Here is a 25848-nt window from a genome sequence, read left to right as displayed (position 1 = left end):
TCCTACTCATTCTAGAGCGTCCTCGTTTACTAGTCTCATCTACACATTCAAATCTTGTAAGTTCTTCTTTAACTTGTTCTAATTGTTGTTCTCTTGATAGTTTACTAATTAGAATTGGCAATTTTTTTTTTTTTTTTGTATAATTAGGGTTTTTCTATGAATATGAGAAAGTGGATGTGGGAGAATAGATTGAATGAGATATATCGGAAAGGTGTAGATGAGTTTTGTGATTTTGCTAGAGAGAACATGGTAGATTTGAAATCTATTCGTTGTCCTTGTATTAAATGTGGAAATCATAGACATTTTTCGATTGATGTCGTTCGGACCCATTTGTTTGCATATGGAATAATGACCTCGTATCAAAGATGGTTCTACCATGGTGAGGTTTTTCGTTCTACGGCAAATGAGGATGATGTTGAAGATGATATTGATGATATGTGCGGAATGATGAATGATTTGGAGGACGATTTTGTTGAGCGACCGGAATTGTTTGAGTCCATGATGAATGATGCGGAGACACAATTATATGAAGGGTGTACAAGCTATTCGAAGTTGTCATTTTTAGTTACATTATTTCATTTGAAGGCGTCGGGGGGTTGGACAAACACTAGTTTTACTCTATTGTTGGAAACACTGAAAGAAGCATTTCCGAAAGACAATAAAGTACGTTTAAGTATGTATGAAGCAAAGAAGACTTTGGGTACATTAGGCATGAAGTACGAGAAATTCCATGCGTGCCCAAATGATTGTGTTTTATATAGACACGAGTATGAAGATCTAGATGAATGTCCGACGTGCAAAGAGTCACGATGGAAGAAGGGTAAAATTCCATGTAACGGGGTTAAAGGAGTTCCAGTTAAGGTACGTACATTTTCATCACTTGATTAGAAAATACATGTAGCTCATATTCATTATTTATTACTGATTTTCGTTAAATATATTTCAGTCGTTATGGTACATTCCTCCAATGCCGCGCTTTCGTCGAATGTTTAATAGTGTCAAACACGCGAAGAACATGGTTTGGCACTCCGAAAAGCGTATCGATGATGGTATGTTGAGACATCCTGCTGATGCTGCACAGTGGAAATCATTCGATTTAGAGTATAAGGATTTCAGTGTTGATACTCGAAATTTGCGCCTTGGTCTAGCTTCTGATGGAATGAACCCGTTCAGCATGATGAGCAGTAAATACAGTGTTTGGCCGGTTATACTTGTGAACTACAATCTCCCTCCAAAGCTATGTATGAAGAGAAAGTTCTTGATGTTAACGCTTTTGATTTCAGGACCGAATCAACCAGGAAATGATATTGATGTCTATTTGGCACCGTTGGTCGATGATTTGAAGATGTTATGGGAGAAAGGGATGGAAGTTAAAGACGCTTACCGTGGAGATTCGTTCAACTTAAGGGCAATGTTAATGTGGACTATTAACGATTTTTCGGCCTATGGAAACTTGTCAGGATACTCTGTGAAATGCTCGATTGGTTGTCCGATTTGCATGAAAGACACATCTTCCATCCGTTTGAAGTATGGTAAGAAAACTGTTTTTCTGGGTCATAGAAGATTCTTACTAAGAGATCACTCGTATAGAAGATTGAAACAAGCGTTTGATGGAAATTCAGAAGAACGACCCCCTCCTAGAATTTTGTCTGGTGAAGATGTCTATGAGATGGTTAAAAACGTCAATGAAGTGCTTGGGAAAAGAAAGCGGAGTGCTAGTACTAAAGAATCGTTCAAAGAGAATCCTTGGAAGAAGAAATCGATTTTCTACGACCTTCCTCATTGGAAGACACACTACGTTCGGCATTGTCTGGATGTTATGCACATCGAGAAAAATGTTTGCGAATCGCTTATTGGTACACTTCTTGATGATCCAAATAAATCGAAAGACGGAATACAATCTCGATTGGATCTCAAAGAGATGAATATAAGAAGCATTTTGCATCCCGAGGAGGGGGGTGGAAAAAAACAAAATTACCACCGGCAAAGTACACTCTAGATCGAAATGAGAAAAAGAAATTGTGTAACTGGTTTGCTTCTATTAAAGTCCCCGAAGGTCATTCGTCAAACTATAAGAGGTTCGTGTCTTTGAAAGATTTGAGACTTACTGGAATGAAGACGCACGACTGTCATGTGCTGCTACAACAAATGTTGCCTCTTGCTTTGCGAGGAATTGTGCCAAAAGATGTGAGGTTTGCAATATCAAAGATATGTGTATTCTTTAACTCGATTTGCTCGAAGGTCATCGATCCAACTCGATTGGATTTAATACAGTCAGAATTGGTGAAAACTCTGTGCTTGCTCGGAAAGATCTTTCCACCTTCGTTTTTCGACATAATGATCCACTTAACCGTCCACTTGGTACGTGAAGTGAAATTAGGAGGGCCCGTGTTTTTACGGTGGATGTATCCAATCGAACGTTATATGAAAGTGTTGAAAAGCTACGTGAAGAACTACAATAGGCCGGAAGGAAGCATAGTTGAAGATTACATTACGAGAATGATTCATTTATTTTGGCTTCGCAAGCAAGTCAAGTGTTTTATGTTTCGGATCCAGCAAATCCTGAGTTATCGTTAGTGGTTCATATGAAAGCGAGAAACGGTAACGAAGAAGAAGACGAAGACATGTCTAGCATTCCTCTGTTCACATCAGGATTACCGCCAATTGATCAAGAGGTGGATGATTTTGATGATGACGATGTTTCACATCTACTTCGTAAGGATATAGATCCTATTTTTGTTTGATATTGAACATTTAGATAATTTTTTTTCATTTTGGATTTTATGTTATTCTCCTGTGGACAACGTTATTTTTCATTAAAAATTTCTCTATACAATGTCATTTACATTAAAATTACATTTCTCCGACATCGCCGCGGCTGAGTACAACTCTCGCCGTGGCAGGATAATCTCGTCGCGGCGAAATACAAATCCTGCCGCGGCGAGGACCCTTCTACAACGCTTAAACAAGCGTTGTAGAAACCTCGCCGCGGCAACGTCTATTCCATGCCGCGGTGAGGTTATAACGCCGCGGCGAGAATATCACCTCGCCGCGGCGAGACAAGTTCTTAAAAAACACAGACTGTCGGTATTAAAAAATCAAAATCTCGCCGCGGCAACATACAAATCCTGCCGCGGCGAGTACCCTTCTACAACGCTTAAACAAGCGTTGTAGAAACCTCGCCGCGGCAACGTATATTCCATGCCGCGGCGAGGTTATTACGCCGCGGCGGGAATATCAACTCGCCTCGGCGAGACAAGTTCTTAAAAAACACAGACTCTCGGTATTAAAAAATCAAAATCTCGCCGCGGCGACATACAAATCCTGCCGTGGCGAGTACCCTTCTACAACGCTTAAACAAGCGTTGTAGAAACCTCGCCGCGGCAATGTATATTCCATGCCGCGGCGAGGTTATTACGCCGCGGCGGGAATATCAACTCGCCGCGGCGAGACAAGTTCTTAAAAAACACAGATTCTCGGTATTAAAAAATCAAAATCTCGCCGCGGCGACATACAAATCCTGCCGCGGCGAGTACCCTTCTACAACGCTTAAACAAGCGTTGTAGAAACCTCGCCGCGGTAACGTATATTCCATGCCGCGGCGAGGTTATTACGCCGCGGCGGGAATATCAACTCGCCGCGGCGAGACAAGTTCTTAAAAAACACAGACTCTCGGTATTAAAAAAATCAAAATCTCGCCGCGGCGAAGTAATATTTTAGCCGCGGCGTAGAGCACTCGCCGCGGCGGGGAATATACTGTGCCGCGGCGAGAATAGTCACGCCACGGCGAGAAAGGTACCTAGCCGCGGCGAAGAAGCACTCTATCACCTAATCATTCACTTTTTTTTTCCAATATTTAACCTGTTCTCCAACTAAAAATGATCATTCAATTAAAATTTCTACAATCAATAAAACAAACCAAACTAGTCTTAAACTGAAACTTAAATTTAGTCATAAACATAAACAAACCAAGCGAGTCATAAACATAAACAAACAAACCAAGCGAGTCTTAAACTGAAACTTAAATTTAAAAAGAGTTTGATATTTATATGGAAGAGTCGGTGTTGTTGGTTCTTGAAATTTACTCGTCATTCGGTGGTGGTGGTGGTGGTGGTGGGTTCGCCGGATATTGAGGAGGTGCCATATGCGGTGGCCACTGTGGTGGTGGGTACGGATAGTCGGAGTACTGAGGATATGGAGGAAATAACACCTGATTCTCTTGGTTGATGTCCCACTGAGAGTAGAGATCGTTCAATTGGTTGATGTGAGAGGCGCCATACTCCGCTTGTTGGTGCATGTACTGTTGCGTGTGTTGGAACTCGCCGACGAGATAGTTGGAGCAATGAGCAATGTAGTCGATGGTGGCGGGGTCGATTATCGGAGGTGTTGGTAAGCGCAATAGTGGCTCCGCTTCCCCCTCTTCCCCCTCTTCCTCCGCTTCCTCCGCTTCCTCCGCTTGTACATCCTCCCTAATCTTGTACCGCTCGATAATGGAATCCGTAATAGGCCGCATTGGACTGTTGATCGTATCCCTTTTCGAGCGTGGTACCCCGCATTTGTACAAAGGCCGGTAATGATCGACGGATATGGCAAACCGTGTCGTTCATTAGTATAGTCGAGTTTCTTCATCCAATTATAGATGAATCGACCGACGTTAATGGAAAGGCCTTTAACAATGCAGAACAACACCTGGATACGATCCTCGTCGAGAGTGGTGAAATGCTTGATCGGATAGAGACGAGCGCAAACAAAGTAAATCCACGCTTTAGCGATCCTGGTGAGTTGGTCACGCTTGAGTACCCTTTTTCCTTTTTCAGTGACCCAATCCTCTCCCGGAATGCACAACACTCGCGACATCTCCTGATGGCTGCAACTTCTTAGCCATTCTCGATAGCCCTCGTTCTCGAAAGGCACATCTGGGGTCCCAAGAAGATCGTTGATAGCTTCGATACTCATATCGACCGGTTTCCCACGGACCGTCACAACATCACCTTGGGAGTCCGGCAAGTTTGCGTAGAATTCGTACACGAAGTTGACGTTCGAATCGAACTCGGGTACAGCACAGTACCTCCACCAATCATGACCAACTATGCTGTTGCGGATTTGCTTTCCTATATCCGACGTATTGCTTACATTAAATCCTCTCTCATGGATATTGTTACGCGGCAAGATTTTGTTGTAGCGTTCCTCCGCGACCTTGCTAGTAAAGATACTCGAGTTGTATTCCTCTTCGGGAGACTGTTGACGAGGTCGCTTGCCTTTTCCTTTACTCTGACCTCTGGAAGAGCTCGGAGCCTTGGGGACCGCCGTGTTTTTAGTTCGACGCATTTTCAAGCTCCTACAAAACATAATCATAAACAATTCTACAATTAACATATAACAAATTATATATCAATTCCAAGAATATATATTTAAACATGACAAATTAAAACAATTCCAACAATCACAAATAATTCATAAACAATTCGACCAATCACAAATTCATGAACAATTCGATCAATCACAAATTCATAAACAATTCAATCTCAACATTAATATACATAACCATTTTAACCACTAACCTATGTAACAATATGTCAAACACAATCCGGACATTTCAATTTAACTCAAATTCTCATTCAAATTCATTCATATCAACAAAACCCTAATTTCACTAAATTCACTCATTCAAATTCCACTAACCTAAATTCACTCATTCAAATTCCACTAACCTAAACCCTAATTTCTTGTTCTAAAAAGAGAAAATCAAACAAAACCCTAAATTTGTGAATTCAAAAAATCAAACTATATGCAATTCGGGTAAACAACAAGAAATCCATATCAACAACACGAAATTAAATCAATATACACCTTAAAAAACTTTTAAAATCATACCTTACAATGAGGCGGCTAGAGAGAGAGAGAGAGAGAGGCGCGAGAGGAAGCACGGCGAGGACTCGGCGAGAGAAAAATGGCGGCGAGGACAAGGCGAGAGAGAGTTGGCGGCGAGGACAAGGCGACGGCGAGATTTTGGGGCGGCGAGGACGTGGCGAGGGATTTTGAAAGAAAAAAACTAGAGAGATGCGGCCGAAAATGGTTGTCTCGTGTGTGGGTATTGGAAAAAATGAGAAAAAAACTTAAAACGGCCTTTTATAGTGAAAACCTAAAAACCCTCGCCGCGGCGAACATATGTCTTCGCCGCGGCGAGGTGTTCCTACAACGAATATTATAACCGTTGTAGGAACGTCTCGCCGCGGCGAGATTCCTCAGTCGCCGCGGCGAGACAGTTTCTTAAAAAACTGCTTGGCCGCGGCGGAGGAAATTATGTCGCCGCGGCGAGAAATATTTATCGCCGCGGCGAATAGATTCTACAACGCTTGTAACAAGCGTTGTAGAAAGTTTCGCCGCGGCGATGTTGAAATTGTGCAGCGGCGAGGCCCATCCTTCTACAACGCCATGCGTTGTAGAAAGTTCTCGCCGAGGCATAAATCACGTGGTGCCGCGGCGAGGATTCTACAACGGATAGAGTAAACGTTGTGAAAAATCTGAAATTTATGAAGTTTCTACAACGCTTAGCTTTAAGCGTTGTAGAAACCATCAGATTCTACAACGCTTATCCATAAGCGTTGTAGAAACACCGAGATTCTACAACGCTTAGCCATAAGCGTTGTAGAATCCCTAGTTTCTACAACGCTTATGTTAAGCGTTGTAGAAAGTGGGTTGTATAATCCAACATCTATAGTAGTAGATGGTCTTTATCGGCCCGATCAAGTTGACCTTTTGGAATAAATCCAATTTGAAATGTCTAATTAATTATGACGTTCGATAGAGCCGTTACTGAATCATTTCCAACAGCTCTCATTCAATAGAGCTATTATTAAATATACTAGCTACTATTTAATTAGCAGTTATCGTCACAATATTTGAGCAGGCCCGGCTTTACCTTTTGCCTATTTTTTAAAAATATTTTTTATTTTACCTTAAAATTTTACATATTCACCCCCTTGAAATTTTTCTTACGCATTAAAAGGCCACGTAAATCTACGCGTGGTTTGATTTTTACAAATGGAAATACAAGTTATGGAAGAAAATTTTGGAAAATAATTTATTTAAATACGTTTTTGTTATAATCAGTCAAAGTACAGATGTCAGCTCCATCTTGGGTATGTGACGATTAATAAACAATTTTTAAGTTCAATTTTTTTTTAAAAAATAATGACCAAGATACAATTTTTTAAGCAAAGACCAAGACCACATACATCACCCTTGATTGTAAGGTGATCCAAAATTCAGAACTCTTCGGTTGGGATGATGAGACTAACAGCTAATTTCACCTCTTTTTTTTTTTTTGAAACACAACCACATAAATTAATTTTTTAATGAGTAATGCTATTTAGCACGGGCCACGATTTTTGACGATCCACTCAGCATTTAACACGTGGATGTTTATCACTTTTGGGTGGGCACTTGGCACCTCTGAGTGGATCGTCAAAAATCGTGATCCGTGCCATAAATCATTACCGTTTTTTAATACAGTGCACAGTTGAAACTTGATGGCTGGGATGCTACGTTCATTGGACAACATTAGTAAGTACGCGTGATCCGGTCCGAACTAAAATCAGTCTGCAAACTAGACTGGATGATTTTAAAAAGCTTGAAATTTTTTAGATCGGGCTTTCTAAAAAAATTAACTAAACCATTCTAAGTATTTTGTTTATAAGTTTTGTAAAAATATAACAAAAAATAGAAAAAAATTAATATTAACATAAATATAATTGTCCAGCCTAAATTAGTTGGTTAAGTCAGAATTAATTTTTTTTTAATTATGGCAAGTCTATTCTAGTCGAAACCGCGTTCTAAAATTTTGAAGCCGGTCCAAAAAATAGATTGGACCGGATTAGGCAAAAACTCTTTTAAACCGGACCGGAGTTTAAAAAACCGTTGAGATTAAAGACAACGGTCAATTGAAAGCTTATTTGTATTTGAGGAAAACGATACCTGACGTCGGAAGATTTCATATGATTTTGGAAATATCTGAAGAGCCACGGGAAGGGCATGAGGCAGCATGGGAGAGCGTAGTTTCTCCAGGATTTAGATCAACTCCTAACACGGTTGAGCCAACGCAGGGACTTGAGGACATGAATACTTTCTACGATGCAACGGAAGAATGTAGAGAATCCCCTCCTCGACCACCTAGACAGACTCCTCCTACTCCGCCTCCTCCACGTAGAGAGTCCCCTCCTCCACCTCATCCACGTAGAGAGTCCCATCCTCCGCCTCCTCCGCATAGAGAGTCCCTTCCTCCGCCTCCTCCACGTAGGCAGTCCGCTCATCCTCCTCCTCCTCATCCAAGTAGCGATGAGCAAGTGCTGTATATCAATTCCCCTGTGACACTCAAGCTTCATGGAATGTATGCTAGCAAATTGGTGTTGCAAAAACAATTGAGTTTGTATGCCATTAACAAACACTGTACGTTTCGGACAAAGTATTCATCTAAAGAATGTCTCCATGTAGTTTGTCCGGGAGAGCATTGTAAATGGAGTGTTCGAGCAGTTAGAATTCCCAGCTCTCCGATTTTTAGGATTAAAAGGTAATTATTAGGTTGCCATAATAGAATAATTGTTAGTTTACATGTCTACAAACTACTCCAACTGTAGACATGCAAGTCTACAGTTTACATAAATTGTAGACTTGCAATTCTATAATTGACAACAATTGTAGATATTATAAGTACACAGTTACTAAAACTGTAGACATATATCTCTACAATTGTCGTTAATTGTAGACTTATAGACTTATAAGTCTACAGTTTATGAGAGTTTTTATTACAATTATACATATAAATCGAAAGTAATGTTTAATTTGGAATTTTCTTATTCAGGTTTGAGAGTGAACATATTTGTCCTATAAATGAAAGACAAGGATATCATCCTCAAGCCACATCCAAAGTAGTGGGAGAGGTTGTGAAGCACAAGTGCATAGATCCGACGTTGGGATTGTGTAAACCAAATGAGATCATTAATTACATGCAAATGGATTACGGAGTTCGTATGTCATACAAAAAAGCGTGGCGGTCGAGAGGAAAAGCTCTTAAGTCCCTTTACGGCACCGAAGCAGAGTCCTACGCGTTCCTACCTAAGTTGATGTACATGATCGAGACTAAAAATCCAGGTTCTCTCTTTGAACTTGTCACTACGGGGTCGAATAATCAGTTCGTTAGCTTCTTCATGTCACTTAGCCCGTGGAGGAGGGGTTGGAAGTATTGCAGGCCTATTATCATTGTCGATGCAACTTTCTTGAAGAACTATTACAAAGGAACTTTGTATACAGCGTGTGCCATGGACGGAAATGAACAAATATTTCCACTCGCCTTCTTTCATGGTTCTAGTGAATCTAATGAGACTTGGATTTACTTCTTGAGAAAGTTGAAGGACGCTATTGGGGATAGGGAGCATACGGTAATTGTATCTGATAGGCACCAAGGAATAGTTAATGCAGTCAAGGAGGTGTATCCAACCCGTGAACACGGTTTTTGCGTACAACATTTGCTTGGTAACTTGAAGACCACATTCAAAGGGAGCATAAAAAGCAAGTGAAGTGGAAATTTTACGCCGCAGCAAAGGCGTACACTCAGCCGGAATTTGAGAAGTACATGTGTATGTTGGACTCTGAAAATCCAGAAATACGCCCATACCTGGAGAAGGAGGTTGGGTATCAAAGGTGGGCACGATCTTGTTTTCGTGAAAACAGGTACGATATCATGACGAACAACAACGCGGAATCATTGAATGCGTTCAACGTTAAGCCTAGAGAGTTTCCTATTTCTAAGTTGTTCGACTGGTTGCGGGAAAGAAGTCTAGGATGGTATCACGAACGTAGAGAGTTGGCAACAAAAACAACAACGTTATTGACCAAAGAGGCCCAGAAGAAACTAGAGACAAACTATGCTGCAGCTTGTGGAATGCCGGTATGTTGATCTTTTTTTATTTTATTCAGTCTTGTGTTCTAACTGTAGACATACGTCATCTACAATTGTGATGATTGTAGACATTTATGTCTACAATTAGCAGTGATTGTAGATGACGTATGTCTACAATTGGTAGTGATTATATACATTGTTGTCCATAATTTGTATAAAACTATAGACATTGATGTCTACAATGACATTGAAGTCTACAGTTACAGGTATTTATAGACATCTACGTCTACAATTTTAGTTATATGTCTACACGTACATGACTTACTCTAATTATTCTTTTATTCTAGGTGAGGCCATCATCATTCCTCGAGTTTGAGGTAGGTGACAGAGATGGAAACACGTGGGCTGTCAATTTGCACGAAAAAACATGCTCGTGTCGGGAATTTCAACTTGACAGTTTCATATGTGCTCATGGTATTGCTGCGTGTGGACATCGTAACCTTGCGGTTGAGGGATATATTTCGCCTTACTATACTGCAGAGTATTGGAGGGCAAGTTATGCAGGTGTCCACCATCCCCATGGTAATATTCAGACGTGGACTATTCCCCCTGAGGTAGCAAATTTTGTAATTCAGCCTCCAACACACAGAGCATGTGCCGCCGGTAGACTGAAGAAGAGACGTATACCTTCTCAAGGGGAAGAGCCTATTCGTAGGAAGTGTTCGCGGTGTGGAGAAGTTGGTCACAACCGGACTACATGCAGCAGTCCAGTTCCTTTGTCGGAGAGGAATGGATGAATTATTTCCAGATTTTCAGAGTCCAACATACACATGTACTTCTCAAATTCCGGCTGAGTGTACGCCTTTGAATGTGTATTTAATGTCTTTTTGGAACTTGGAGTGTATTTACTCTGTTTTGGAGTTTGAATGACGACTTATATGATAAAATTATGTCTTTTTTACGTCTTGAATGCATTACATGATAGAAGTTGTTCAAATTATAGACTTCATTGTCTACCAGTTGTGGTGAATGTAGACATTAATGTCTACAGTTGTTGTGATTGTAGACGTAATATGTCAAACTCTAGATATATATGTCTACAATCACGACGACTGTAGACATCACTGTACACATCTTTAGACACGGCCATAACAAAACAAAAGCTATCAGTTGTAGTGAATGTAGACATTAATGTCTACAGTTGTTGTGTAGACGTAAAATGTCAAACTGTAGATATATATGTCTACAATCACGGTGACTGTAGACATCACTGTACATATCTTTAGACACGGCCATAACAAAACAAAAGCTATCAGTTGTAGTGAATGTAGACATTAATGTCTACAGTTGTTATGTAGACGTAAAATGTCAAACTGTAGATATATATGTCTACAATCACGACGACTGTAGACATCACTGTACACATCTTTAGACACGGCCATAACAAAACAAAAGCTATCAGTTGTAGTGAATGTAGACATTAATGTCTACAGTTGTTATGATTGTAGACCTATAATGTCAAACTGTAGATATATATGTCTACAATCACGACGATTGTAGCCATAAAAAAACAAACCATACCAAGATAGATAGCACTATTTAGGCATTCATGCTTCAAATTGTCATACAAAGCCATACAAAAATATAAAACATAGTTTTAAAAGTAACTTCATAGTTTGAGATTGAGTTCATGTAAACATAAAAATCTAGTCCAAAGATGTCGGAAACGCGTCGTCAGATCCGTAGCCGGTCGCAAGTTTCACGGCCCCATGACGAAATAAATCAATCGTGAGCTTCCGCCTAAACATGTTCATGAGGGATGCGTCTAAATTAGACATGTGTACGCCGTGGGTCAAGTACTCAACTGCCTTGATCACGAACATGCCACAATCTACGCTGCAAATATATATGTTAGTTTAGTATAAAAAAAATATGAAATACACAAGAATTCTAGCGGAGGGCATTACCCATTCTCTTGTTGTGGCATAGCATCATGGTCCTCAACGCTGAACGCCGCCGAGCTTGTGTCTTCGATGCCTAATCCGTCGAAAGCATTACTTGAACACATAACAATTGGGATGATTTCAGCGAGTCTGAGCAGGTGGGTCATCACGGATTTGTGACTCCTTTTGCTCTTGGACATGGAGTCGTAGACCATTAGCTTCCGTGACTTGAGATGAGCTACCACAAGGACCCAATGAGACAACTTCTTGATACAACAAGGGACGTAGATATAATCAACCTCCACCCACGGCCATGAATGAAGTTGACACTCAATATCAGCAGTAATGTAGTCCAAGATGCGGGTTTCCTTCTTCCAGTTAAATTCATCCTTGTCGGTGCACGCTTTCCATTTGTCATATGCCTCATCGGCGTAACTATAAAAAAACCCGTCCATTATGGTGAACTTCTGTGACATTTGAGGTGAGTCCTCAATGATAATATGTTGTTCTGCCAACTTCTTTGCGGCACACAACTCATCCTCAATTTGAGGTGAGTCCTCAATGATAATATGTTGTTCTGCCAACTTCTTTGCGGCATACAACTCATCCTCAATTTGAGGTTAGTCCTCAATGATAATATGTTGTTCTGCCAACTTCTTTGCGGCATACAACTCTTCCTCAATTTGCGCTCTAGTTTTGCCTTCTGGAATCGTACCATAAAACAATGGTTGGCTGTCATCCCATGCCTCTTCCTCAAGTAGTTTTTCTTGACGGTCCAACCTTTCTCTTTTTTCTGATTCCGTTTCAGAAAAACACGGAAGTACATACTCTTCTTGACCAACTTGGTCTTCTTTCTTGTCTTCATTCGTCTCTTCGGGCTTGTCCCCATCGGGCTTGTCTCCGTCGGGCTTGTCCCCATCGGGCTTGTCTCCGTCGGGCTTGTCCCCTTCGGGTTTGTCCCCTTCGGGCTTGTCCCCTTCGGGCTTGTCCCCATCGGGCTTGTCTCCGTCGGGCTTGTCCGCTTCGGGCTTGTTCCCTTCGGGCTTGTCTCCGTCGGGCTTGTCCCCTTCGGGCTTGTCCCCTTCGGGCTTGTCTCCGTCGGGCTTGTCTCCTTCGGGCTTGTCCCCATCGGGCTCGTCTCCGTCCGGCTTGTCCCCTTCGTTGTCGTCGGGCTTGTCCCCGTCGTTTTCGTCGGGTTTGTCCCCGTCGTTGTTTTCTTCTTCTTCTGTCTTCTCTTCCTCTTCCTTTTCCTCTTTTCCCTATACAAACAATCAACAAGTTCAAACAGTCTACAATATCAGTTATTGTCTACTTAAAATCAATTCTACGATTGCAGTCATTGTGTACTTATAAGTCTACAATTTCTGTAATTGTAGACTTTGCAGTCTACAATTTCCGAAATTGTGTACTTCTAGGTCTACAGTTTCAGTAATTGTAGACTTAAAAGTCTACAATTGTAGAAAGTGTAAGTCTACAATTTCAGTCAGTAATTTACCTTGTTGTTTTCTTCTTCTTCTGTCTTCTCTTCTTCTTCCTTCTCATCTTTCTTTTCCTCTTCCTTTTCCTCTTTTCCCTAGAAAAACAATCAACAAGTTCAAACAGTCTACAATATCAGTTATTGTCTACTTAAAATCCATTCTACGATTGCAGTCATTGTGTACTTATAAGTCTACAATTTCAGTAATTGTAGACTTTAAAGTCTACAATTTCAGTAATTGTAGACTTTAAAGTCTACAATTTCTGAAATTGTATACTTCTAAGTCTACAATTTCAGTAATTGTAGACTTAAAAGTCTACAATTTCAGAATGTGTAAACGTATAGGTCTACAATTTCAGTCAGTAATTTACCTTGTTTTTTTCTTCGTCTTCTTCTGTCTCTGATTCATCATCAGAGTCAGTTTCATATTCACTCTCACTTTCATTTTTTTTTTCAACGACCGTTTCCTTCACTGGTGTGGCATCTGGCTTGTTGTCTGGCTTGCCATCACCATCGGACTCGGTCTCGGACTCGGTTTCACTTTCTGTCCCCGTCTCTGTTTCACTTTGTGCTTCCTTGTTGTTGTTCTTCTCCGGCTGTGGATCAATCTTCGCCGAGAGAGCTTTGACAATTCCCCTAATCTCGTTCTTGAAAACTTCATTGGCGGCCTTAAACCCTGTCCATTCAGCCTTCAACTGAAGGATTGAATCTTCCAGCTCTAGGAGCTTAAGTTGGGTCTGTAAGGTTAGAAAATGGACAATATATCAAAACAGTGTATACATTGACGTTTACAATACAACTGATTGTAGACAATTACGTCTACAATTTATGAATGTAGACATTGACGTCTACAATTGAACTGATTGTAGACATTTACGTCTACAATTGGTACAAATTGTAGACCTGAATATCTACAGTAGTGGTTATTGTAGATATATAGGAAGGTAATGTACTGACCCGTGAATCATCATTGTTGGACCTCGAGGTGGAGGTGGACGCGAGGGCAAGTACCTGCTTCTGCTTAAACTTCTGCTTCTTCTTCTGAGGGAGTATATCCTCAACCTCAACGCCAAGTGGTCTGAATTCTACATCCTGGAAATTAATCTCCTTCAGTCTTGAATCCAAGACATGTGCATTTGTTTTCCACCGCCGCATAAGTGGTACGGCGGTTTCAGACACTTGTTGGCAGAGCTTTAGAGCAGTCAGCACAAGCAGGCACTCGTACGCCCAGACTTGAAGCGGGTAGACGAAACCCGGGAAGTTGATTTTTTGCTTCGACTCGGCCTTGGAGGCCATCTTCATAACATACTTCTGCACCTGTCCGTGGAAAAAATTCCACGCCACGTTCCCCCATGGATGTTTGTTGAATTCATCCAAGTCCTCGACAAGCATTGCCCAAGACATGTTTTGTATCGGGGTGTGAGCCGGAGCGGCGAGGAGAATGTTCGTCAGGAAGTGAAGTAGTAACAACTTCACTCGCTTTTGAGTGTTCTCCCAAGACTTGCTTTTACTTAGCATTGACGTCAACACTCCCCGATTCTTCACGGCGCCTCCAAGGAAGATTTCTTTGAACAAGCTACCTTCCACATCGGTAATCTCCACGTCACAGGGGCTGTAGTCATCGACGTAGCGAAGACCAGTTATCTCCGCGAACTGCTTTGCTGTAAAAGGTCTCGGTTCCCCGACAATCTCTATGTAGATCGCGTCATCTGACTCGACCCCCTCAAAATCACCAACCCTCATCAACAGGTGATTAATAATCTTAGATGATTTGGTGATTTTTGGATGATCAAGGAACTGGCCGAAACACGACGCACTAAACAACTCATTCTCCCCAGGAGACATGGCCATCGTCTCCTCAAACTTGTCCAATGCGCCGAAGAAGCTGAAATTATGGTCGACAATCTGTTCTTCGGCAACAAACCTCACAAATCCCTGCATATGCCAAGAAAAAAACATGAAAATCTACACAAACACTCCTCATATCACCAGAATTATATCTACACAAAAAGTGCTCATACAAAAACCAGTCTACAATTTCTGGAATTGTAGACTGTTATGTCTACAATTTCTGGTATTGTAGACTGTTATGTCTATAATTTCCAGAATTGTAGACTGTTATGTCTACAATGTCTGGAATTGTAGACTATTATGTCTAAAATTTCTGAAATTATAGACTTTTATGTCTACAATTCGCGTGACTGTAGCCATTTATATATCTACAGTTCATATAAATAGCTATATAAATGGCTACATTCACAAAAATTCTAGACATAAAACTATACAATTCCAGAAATTTTAGATGTCGAAAAAAATAGTCTACAACAACAAAATGGTGTGAAACTATAGACATAAACATCTACAATTCGCGTGACTATAGCTATAAATGTTTACAACTACAGAATTTATAACCTATTAAGTTTTTAAAACACTATAAATGTAGATCAAACATTCTACAATCACATCAATAATAACCTAAACTCAGCTTTGCATGCTATAAAAAAGTTACCCAAAACGCTCAAAGTGAAGAAATTTACCTCATAAGTGAAGAAAAAAACATGAAAATCTACACATATCACCAGACTTATATCTACACAAACAGTACTCAAACAAAAAAGAGTCTACGATTTCTGAAATTGTATACCTTTATGTCTACAATTCTCGTGACTGTAGCCATTTACATCTACAGTTCATATAAATGGCTACATTCACAAAAATTCTAGAAATAAAAGTCTACAATTACAGCAATTGTAGATGTCGAAAAAAATAGTCTACAACAACAAAATGGTGTGAAATTGTAGACATAAACATATACAATTCTAGGAACTATAGCTTTAAATGTCTACAATTACAGAAATTATAACCTATGCAGTTTTCAAAACACAGAAAATGTAGATCAACGAAATCTACATAATAACCCAAATTCAGTTTTGCATGGCATAAAAAAGTTACCCAAAACACTCAAAGTGAAGAAATTTACCTCATTTACAGTTGGTTTTCGTTTTCTGAGTTGAAATTGCGATGTCTCATCTGAATTTGACGCCGGTGAGTCAATGACCGGTTTCGGTTTCTTCACTCGAGACGTTGTTGGCTTCGTGGCCGGAGAAAGATTTTTCTTCAGCGGCGTCGGAGCTTTCTTCATCGTCCTCGGACACTTCCGAACCGGCGCGTGTTTTTTGGCCGTCATTTTCTGCGATTTCGGGTTTCAAAAAATGGGATTCGTAGAGATTTGAAAGAATAATGACCAACAAACCTGAGATTTTTAGGAGAGATTAGAAACAGCCCCGGCGATTTCGGCGACGTGGGTGACAGATCCCGGGATTTCGGCGACGTGGGGGAGGGCACCCGGCGATTTAGGCGAACTGGGTGAGGGTTTTAGATACGCGCGAAGAAGGAGATGAAAATGGGTTTCAATTTCGTTTTGATTTTGATATACTCGGTATTTGGGAAATGGGTATTTTCAAAACAAAAAATTAACTCAAGGGCAAATATGTACTTGCTCACTTCAACAACTACTAAAAGTGTCCAAAACAAGAAACTCTATATTTTGGTCCAAATCATTGAAAACACTACTACATCCGGCCATATTTTCAATTTTTTTTTGCACAGCCCTAGTAGACTAGACCCAGTGGACCTAGACTTAGATGGCCCGACTTGCATTTTTCCACGTTTCACGGCCAAAGATTTTTTAGCAGAAGCCTTTCTCCTCGAAGACGTTGGTGTTTTGACTTTGAAGCCTCCGGCCATGGGCTTCGTCGAACTGTGCTCGCTTGGAAATGGGTTAGCTTTATTGGATGTTTAGCTTCGTCATTTTATGGGTTGAGTGTTTGGGTATTGAGTTTATGATTGTGTTTTGTGAGCGTCGAAGAAGAGTAGTGTCAAGGATGAGAAAAACTTTGTGATGACAAATAAGTGAATAGGAAAAGAACGGTAAGTTCACTTACGTTTTCGGTCTGTTAGTTTTGTGGTTTCGTGAGAAAGAAGAAGCAAAGAGGAAGATGTGCTATTGTGGGTTTGAGATATCTCAATTTCCGAAAGCTAGTTTAGTTTAATTTTTTTTTTAAATAAGAATTCAAAATAAAGGGTATTATGGTGTTCGCACCTCGATAAGTAATACATATGTCAAATTTGCGAAGGTGAGTTCAAATTAGTAATATAGATGTCAATATTCCTAGAAGCATACATCAAACAAGTCATACCTTTGATATATTTAGGATCTAAAGTATGAATCTAGATATCTTAAATATTAATCTACTCCTACTGGGGAAAATGACAGATATACACTTTGTGAATTAGGGAAATGTCGAGTTTAACATTTGTCTTTAAAAAATGTCGAGTTTGTACCTTCTGTTTAATTAAAATAACAAAATTATACAACAAAATAGATAACAGTACCACGAATCTTCCCTTTATTGACTTTTCATCGATGTTGACTATAATATTTATATGTAAATCACAGTTTACCCTTATTCATTCGTGCATTATAAATAATTTATTTAAAAACTAAAAAACAAATAACAATCACTGAATCATGGAGAATATAGACATAGAAAATGGGTAAAAATGGACAGTCGATAGTCATCAGAATCACTGATTCGAGCATCATGTCCAAGATTCAGAGTTGCAAATCGAACACGGAATGAAGCCATTTCTTGGGAGGTATGAGTTCTATTAGTCTATTTCGATTTAGGATATTTTGTATTTCAAAATTGGGAGTTTGGGACTTGGGATACTGGTTTGGGTTTGGTTCGGTTTTTTTTATAACAGAGTCAATGTTAATGGTTTTTTATCAACATTCACGAGACACGTATCGAGCTGCGAGCTTGCGATGTGTATCGATCTTGGGTTGCGGGCGTCGAATCTCCTATGGATTTGAATAGATCGTAACGGGTCGGGAATATCTCGTGTCGTAACGACCATAGTGGAGACCTTCGAGAACTTGACGTGGATGGTGTGGTCTGCTATGATCTTCCTTTTCCTTATCTGAAAGAAAAGATACAAAGAGTAATATATAATGAAATGATCTTCTTACTAAGTGAAGAACATGATAATTGGATTTCTCAAGTTCTTGGACACCTTTTTAGAGGGAATGTAATGTGACATAATTTCAGTCTTTCTTTGTGAAAATAAATATGAGAGAAAGAGAATAATTTTTCTTTAATTCTAGAGAGAAAGAAAGTAACTCATTCCTCTTTTGTGTTTTTTTAAATCAAAGTTGAGAGATGTGGATTAACTCTAGCATATTTTGCGGGTATATGTTGGGGGAATTTTGAGAGAGAGAGAGAGAGAGAGAGAGAGAGAGAGAAGTTGTAGTATTTTGCTTCTCTTAGAATGAGTTGTCGGAATTTTAGAGAGAAGAGTTTGGAGAGAGAAGTTGTAGTCTTTAATTTCTCCAAACAAATGTTGTCTTTCTTAAGTAATGTTGTGTCTTTCTTCCAAAATGTATGTAGTATTTATAGGAAGTTTAATTCCTGGGCTCAGCCTTGATAGCCGTTTCGTGGCTTAGTCCTCAGAGCCATTTCGCGGCTTGGCCCTCAGAGCTGTTGTGTGGCTAAGAGCCGTTTTGTGGCTCACCCTTTGGAGCCGGGTTGTGGCTAAGCCTTTAGAGCCGTTTGAGGCTTACCATGCAGAGCCATTTTGTGGTTTAGCTTTAAGAGCCGTTTTTGGGCTTAGCCTTTAGAGTCGTTGGGGGCTCAACCTTAAGAGCCGTTTTGTGGCTCAGCCTTGAGAGTCATTTTGGACTTAGCTTTCAAAGTCGTTCGGGGCTCAGCTTTTAGAGCCATTTGGTTGTCGTTTTTTTATTAATAGTTTCATTTTTTTACTTGTAAAAAATGACGGCACAACCATTAATATTAATAAAAAGTCAACAAAATAAATATTCGTAGCACATTTATTAATGGGTCCAGTGGCTATCTAGCCATATGAAACGTTAGAAATTTGAAATAGCCAACGCTTCGTTAATTTTTTGTAAATAGCCACGTAAATCTATTTACACTATCACAATAATAAATAAAAAAAAAACACAGAGTAAATTTCTAGTAAATATGACTATTTACGAAATATTTACAATATTTTTTGGTTATTTACGAAAAATTTATAAAACGTTGGTTAAAACGCAAACACTTATGTTTATGGGACTTATATCACTAAATTTTTGTTTAATAATATTAGGGTATATGTGTGTCATTTTCCGTTTCTTATTAAATTAGCGGCTATCGTAGCATGACAAGCTTTACCGACTAAATATTTCTTTGGGCCTCGTAATTTAAGTGGAAACTTGGGATATTTTTTTTTTGAGGAAACGTGGTCGGTGCCACGGAATATCATAAAAGCCCTCACGTATGGCGGAGGAAAACCGTGGTTACAAAGATAAGAAAGAAACAGGAACCAACGGAAAGAGAACAGAAATAAGCTCAAACAAACAGGGCCCTAGGAGGCCGTGCGGGACCTCAACTCGCGATCATCGGCCCTAATGGCCTCTTCCGAACATGGCGGGACTAAACCCAGCCAGGTCGAGGACGAGTGATGGTTGACCGCATATCGCGCTAGATTATGCGCAGCAACATTACAAAGGCGAGAAATATGCATAATGCGAAAACCCTCAAGCTCCCTCACCTCTCTGAAGATGCGGTGCAAGATCGTCCCAAGCTCTGTCGCAGGCGTCACACCCTCATCGATCATCCTCACCACCCCCAAGCAGTCAGACTGGATCTCCGCTCTCCTGCCGCCGACGCTGCGCACTAGCTCTATGCCCTGGAGGACAGCATACGCTTCCGCAAGCTGGGGGGAGAACCCCCTAGCCAGGAAAAGCGTCTGCGAGGCGATCACCTCTCCGGAGTGGTCTCGAACTATACAACCGACACCGAAGCCTCCACGGTCGCGAGCGAGAGCCGCGTCGACGTTAATCGAGAGGGTCTCGTCCCTAGGGGGGTCCATCTGTGGGTCGTAGTCACCCTCGAGCTCGTCGGAGTCTCCCCAATCGCAGCCGCTCTGTACTCCTCGAGGAAGCTCACCGTCCACTGGACTAGCTGTGGCTGGCTCCAAGCTGATCTCCCGGCTAAGACATTGTTCCTGTGGTTCCAAAGTTCCCAAATAATAGAAATGAAAAGCTCATGGAAACGAACCTCAAGGCTCTCCGTCGCTCTGAGGATAGCGTCGAAGACATCGCCGTCTCTGAAAGGCGGAAGAATGTGGCCGAAGCCCACCTCTTTCCAGACTCTCCTGCTCCACCTGCAACCCCAAAACGCGTGGAAAACAGTCTCTCTCGCCTCCTGACAGACCGGGCAGCTGTCGTCAGAGGTGATCTTCTTCTTGGCTAAGACTGCTCTGGCCGGGATCTGGCCTAAACAGACTCGCCAACAGAAGAGTTTCACCTTAGGAGGGGCTCTCAGCTGCCAGAACTTCGTCCACCACCTCTCCATGACCGTCGGATCTGAAGAGCTGGCGGCCGGAGTACTGGCTCTCTCCATCGCAACACGGTAACCGCTCTTGACGGAGTACTCTCCGTTCTCAATGAAATGCCAGCGAAGCACGTCAGGAATACCCCCTCCACCACACGGGATGCTCAAGATCGCCTCAGCGAAACTTGGGATATTGACAAGAAAATTATCGATCTTGACACTTTACCAAAGTCAACTAATGAAGTGTGAAACCTCTCGACCCAAGATAGAAAACCACTCAATTCAGTAATTCAAAATCAAATTTTGTTTAGCATTACAAAACCACACTCCAAACTAAATAAAATATGCCAATTCTTGAAAAGTTATAAGAATATTTATTGATTATAGATCATATTTAAGTATCAAATTTTTGTTTCCTCAATTGGCCTCTTTCCCTGCTTATCATTCTCAATATAGATTTTGGGATAGTTTGTGATGGCCTTGTATAATCGGGGTCTCGATTCATCGATGAGATCATCGAACGGCTTGATCTCCTTATCTAATTCCGGGACAACAAACGAAACCACAGAAAGCCTCTCTTTCTTTTTGTTTGTCACAACTCTGTGCACTGAGCTCTTGAATATCCCATTACTTGATATCTGCATATATATATATATATATATATATATATATATATATATATATATATATATATATATATATATATATATATATATATATATATAATTTATTAATTGATTGTTATGTTTCCAAATTAAGAAAATATTAGTGGTTACATTTTCATTTTTTATTTTTAGTTTAATTTTAGTATAAATAAGGTCTCCTTGATTATATCCTTCTAAAAGAGGAAGGCAATACTGGTTTCAGTATTAATTGATGTTGTATAGCTTGGTCTGGGGTATTAGGATTTAGGATTAACATTATTATCTTTATTTGTAATCTAAATCTGAATAAATATTAACTTTACCCCCTCTACTCGGTTGAGGAAGATGAAAGACCAAATTACATAGAATTAGGTTTTGGGGATTGTGACAAAACAAAACTCTGAAATAGCTACGTAGGATTACAGTAATTCACAACTAATCTGCCTATAGAACCATATAATATAAATTAATTTTATTTTGCTATTTTTTTTCCATCCCTCTAGGGTTTTTTTTTTTTTTTTTTTTTTTTTTTTTTTTTACCATCACACAATGTAATGTAAGCACATAGAATGCTAGTCTACTAATTCTCCAATTAAATAAGCGGAGAGAGAGTGCGTGCGTGTGTGTGTGTTTTAACCGTTCGGTTAAAAAAAATCAGTTTTTCCAAATTACTTTTAACTACAGTTAAAGGATAGGTCAGAAATTAAAATAATGGGTCAAAATATCATTTATAACAGGTTATTAATAGATATTAAATTAATCGGTCTGCAAATTCGGTTGCACACTCTCTTGCGAGAGCAACAAGTTTACTATCAGATTTTATATTTCATGAGCAGTCTGTTCCCATGGAAATTCAGCTCTTGATTTCACAAGAGCGATGAGTATTAATGAAGTCACAACTTCCATTAAAAAAAGAAAAGAAAAAGATATTACCTCTACTTGATCACCAATATTAACAAGAAGAGCCTCTTCAAGAATTGGAGCTCTAAACCATTGGTTGTCTTTCAAGAACTGAAGGCCCTCAATTTCTTTGTCCTGCAAAACAGTTGTGATTGCTGACCCGTCCGAGTGTGCTCTCTGACCGATAACGAGATCATCATCGGTTCCCGTGTTCCGAGGATAACGGCCAAGTTTCATCGTCACTTTTGCCCTCTCCCCGTATTGCTCTAAGAAGACATTCTCTTCCAAGTTCAATGACCTTGCCATTGCCTTTAACACCACTTGAATCACCTCACTTATTTTTCTGGAATATTCATCTACAGTTGACCTGTAAATTCTCACTAATTACTAAAGAACATTTGAGCTAAATTTGAAATTCATCAAAGAGAGATTGGAGAAATTATGAATTCCTCATCAGTTGTGAAAATTGCATGTGATGGAACTTTTTTTTAACAAACTAATTAATCACAAAAATAACGTGTCTAAAGTCTCTATAATGAAATGAGTTTTTTTTTTTTTTTTTTTTAAGTTATAAACAATTATTTCTCTTGATTTTTTTTTTAAAATTGTTATTGTTTTGGGCTCTATTAAGTGATAAAGTAGAAATGGAAACAAGGACTATCTTTAGGGGAGAGAAAGTACAATTAATCTAATATAGTGAAAATAAGTAAGCTATATTACTCATTTAACTTCAGGAAGCTGTTTATAAAGCTCTGTTTAATACAACTTGCGCTTTATGTTAATTATAAACAATTCACTTAAATGTATCCATTACTCATTACCCGGAAAAAATTGAAATTAAGTAAGCTGTTTCTTATAATAATCAAGGTAAAATCTCGAGTTTTTGTTGTAATTATTAGTAGTGTGATCTAATCGAGCGAAATGGTTGCTTTTGCAACCTAAAGAGAAAAATAATAAAACAAATGCATGGGCTGTATGTTAGGTAGATTTAACTCATTTCAGTAGACAGTTGTTTTTATAGCTCTGGGGGCGAAGTGAAACACTTGTAATCTTTAACCCATTTGTATATGACACCATTTGGTGAATAAACAATCTCCGAGTATTGTTTGTTTTACTCATCAAAAATCTTATTATATATGGGTAGACTTGTGTATGAGATTTTAATTAGAACACAAAATATATTTAAAGTGCATTAATCCCAATTTAAGATCACCTGAAATCTTCAGGCTTCTCCGGCCAAAGGTTAAAATTGCGCAAATCTTCAGGGTGCACCGCAAGGGCTAACATTTCTTGTTTCTCCATAGTATCCGTATTATTTTTATAGCCTTGGAAGCCATTTGATTCTCTTGGGTATTTCTCTTTCTCTTCCAACGGAAGCTCGAAAAATTGCTTACTCACTTTGCGCAAATCATCCAAAAGCTTTTGTGTCATACCATGATTTATTGCCTAAGCACATACATAACACAAAATTACATAGGACTAACTCGATTAAAGTCAAGTTTCGTTTCGCTTATTTATTTTATAATAACTAGTTTAGTGTATTTTTTATTAACCACAATTAATTAAAGAGACATAGGTCTTCAGGCGTATCAAAAATATTTATATTGTCGAGAGCTTCGCGTTGTTACCAAGTTCATTAAAAAATGGTGGCAGATCATGAATTATGTATTTAAGTGAAAAGAGAGACAAAATATTTTTTAATTATGAAAAATTATGGCCATTGAGTTAAGTACAGATTGATAATTGGACTTCTACCCAAAATTCTTCAATTATATATTAATCATTCAACTCTTAAGAAAAGGAAGTATAACGAAATATATCTCTTATGTCATTAGATGAACAAAATACCCAAGTGTAAGAAACAAAAAAAAAAAACTTAAATTTAAGAAAAGAGTTTTGGTTTCTCCAACCTGGAAACAACCCCATGAAGCGAGAGCTGACCGGAGAATTACGAGTTCGTCGCCGGAGATGGAAGAAGACCCGAGAAGAGCAAGATCAATAATAGGAATGTCCATCGCTGGAAGATCGGAGTTGTCTCTTTCAATAGTACAGTTTTCTGATTCTACGATCTCCATAGCTCCTTATCTTTTTTTTTAGTCAAACTAGTGATTTTGGTGATAAGTACAAACATTCATAATTTTTTTATTCCCTTAAATAGCCGATCTTTGGTATGCATTTTCGTTGATGAAGCTACAAGGGACAGAAATTAGTGACATCAATAGTCAACATCTTATTTTAAGTGGGGACATGGTAGATAGACATTTTAGCTCCAGATATTTATATTTAATTACTCCAATTCCGAGTCATCTTTGGTCCGATGGTCTTTATCGGCCCGATCAAGTTGACCTTTTGGAATAAATCCAATTTGAAATGTCTAATTAATTATGACGTTCAATAGAGCCGTTACTGTATCATTTCCAACAGCTCTCATTCAATAGAGCTATTATTAAATATTCTAGCTACTATTTAATTAGCAGTTATCGTCACAATATTTGAGCAGGCCCGATAAGGGAGAGATTTTAGGATTGGAAACTAAAGTTATCCACTTTGGTCTCTCGCCCCCAGTCTCGGAAGCTTCGGCGATTCTTCAAGGTATGATTTTTGCTCTTGACATGGGTTGGCATCATGTGATTATCCAATCCGATTGTCTCGAAGTCATCTCGGCGGTTCGTAATCTTGACGCGCCTCATACGGAAATTAGGTACGATCATTAGCGATATTCTCTTACTTATACCTAATTTCGAAAACTTGAGTTTTGTTTATCACCCCCGTGGTTGTAATAAAGCGACCAATGTGCTTGCTAGTTATGCTTTAAATTTTGATTCGGGCGCTCGGTGGTTGGACTCGGCCCCCCCTTGTGTTGTTCGGGAAGCCGAGAACGATCTCCGTGGTATTAGTCATTGATGTAATCACGGTATTCCTCCGTCATTTAAGTGAGGGCTTTTAATTTATCTTTCCCGTGGTTCCGCCCACGGTTCAAAGAAAAAAAACCTTTTGCCTATTTTTAAAAAATATTTTTTATTTTAATATTTTTTATTTTACCTTAAAATTTTACATATTCACCCCCTTGAAATTTTTCTTACGCATTAAAAGGCCACGTAAATCTACGCGTGGTTTGATTTTTACAAATGGAAATACAAGTTATGGAAGAAAATTTTGGAAAATAATTTATTTAAATACGTTTTTGTTATAATCAGTCAAAGTACAGATGTCAGCTCCATCTTGGGTATGTGACGATTAATAAACAATTTTTAAGTTCAATTTTTTTTTTTAAAAATAATGACCAAGATACCATTTTTTAAGCAAAGACCAAGACCACATACATCACCCTTGATTGTAAGGTGATCCAAAATTCAGAACTCTTCGGTTGGGATGATGAGACTAACAGCTAATTTCACCTTTTTTTTTTTTTTTTTTTGAAACACAACCACATAAATTAATTTTTTAATGAGTAATGCTATTTGGCACGGGCCACGATTTTTGACGATCCACTCAGCATTTAACACGTGGATGTTTATCACTTTTGGGTGGACACTTGACAACCTCTGAGTGGATCGTCAAAAATCGTGGTCCGTGCCATAAATTA

At 39.4% G+C, this 25848-nt stretch overlaps 1 protein-coding gene across 1 annotated transcript; it reads right to left on the bottom strand.

Moving 5' to 3' along the window:
* Positions 1–20957: 20957 nt before the first annotated feature.
* LOC149397802 (protein LATERAL BRANCHING OXIDOREDUCTASE 1-like) lies at positions 20958–24465 on the bottom strand. Its single transcript, XM_089614712.1, has 4 exons — positions 24173–24465; positions 23476–23708; positions 22296–22629; positions 20958–21356 (listed from the first exon to the last, which is right to left on the bottom strand). Exons 1-4 carry the CDS (start codon positions 24335–24337, stop codon positions 21120–21122), a joined length of 969 nt encoding a protein of 322 aa, XP_089470838.1. The 5' UTR covers positions 24338–24465; the 3' UTR covers positions 20958–21119.
* Positions 24466–25848: the final 1383 nt, after the last annotated feature.

This window comes from Urtica dioica, chromosome 5, assembly GCF_054948205.1.
Source record: "Urtica dioica subsp. dioica isolate 48M chromosome 5, U.dioica_male_clone48M_v1_H2, whole genome shotgun sequence".
Taxonomy (NCBI): Eukaryota; Viridiplantae; Streptophyta; class Magnoliopsida; order Rosales; family Urticaceae; genus Urtica; species Urtica dioica.
The sequence above is the reverse complement of the archived record's forward strand: the minus strand, read 5'-3'. Positions and strand labels throughout refer to the sequence as shown.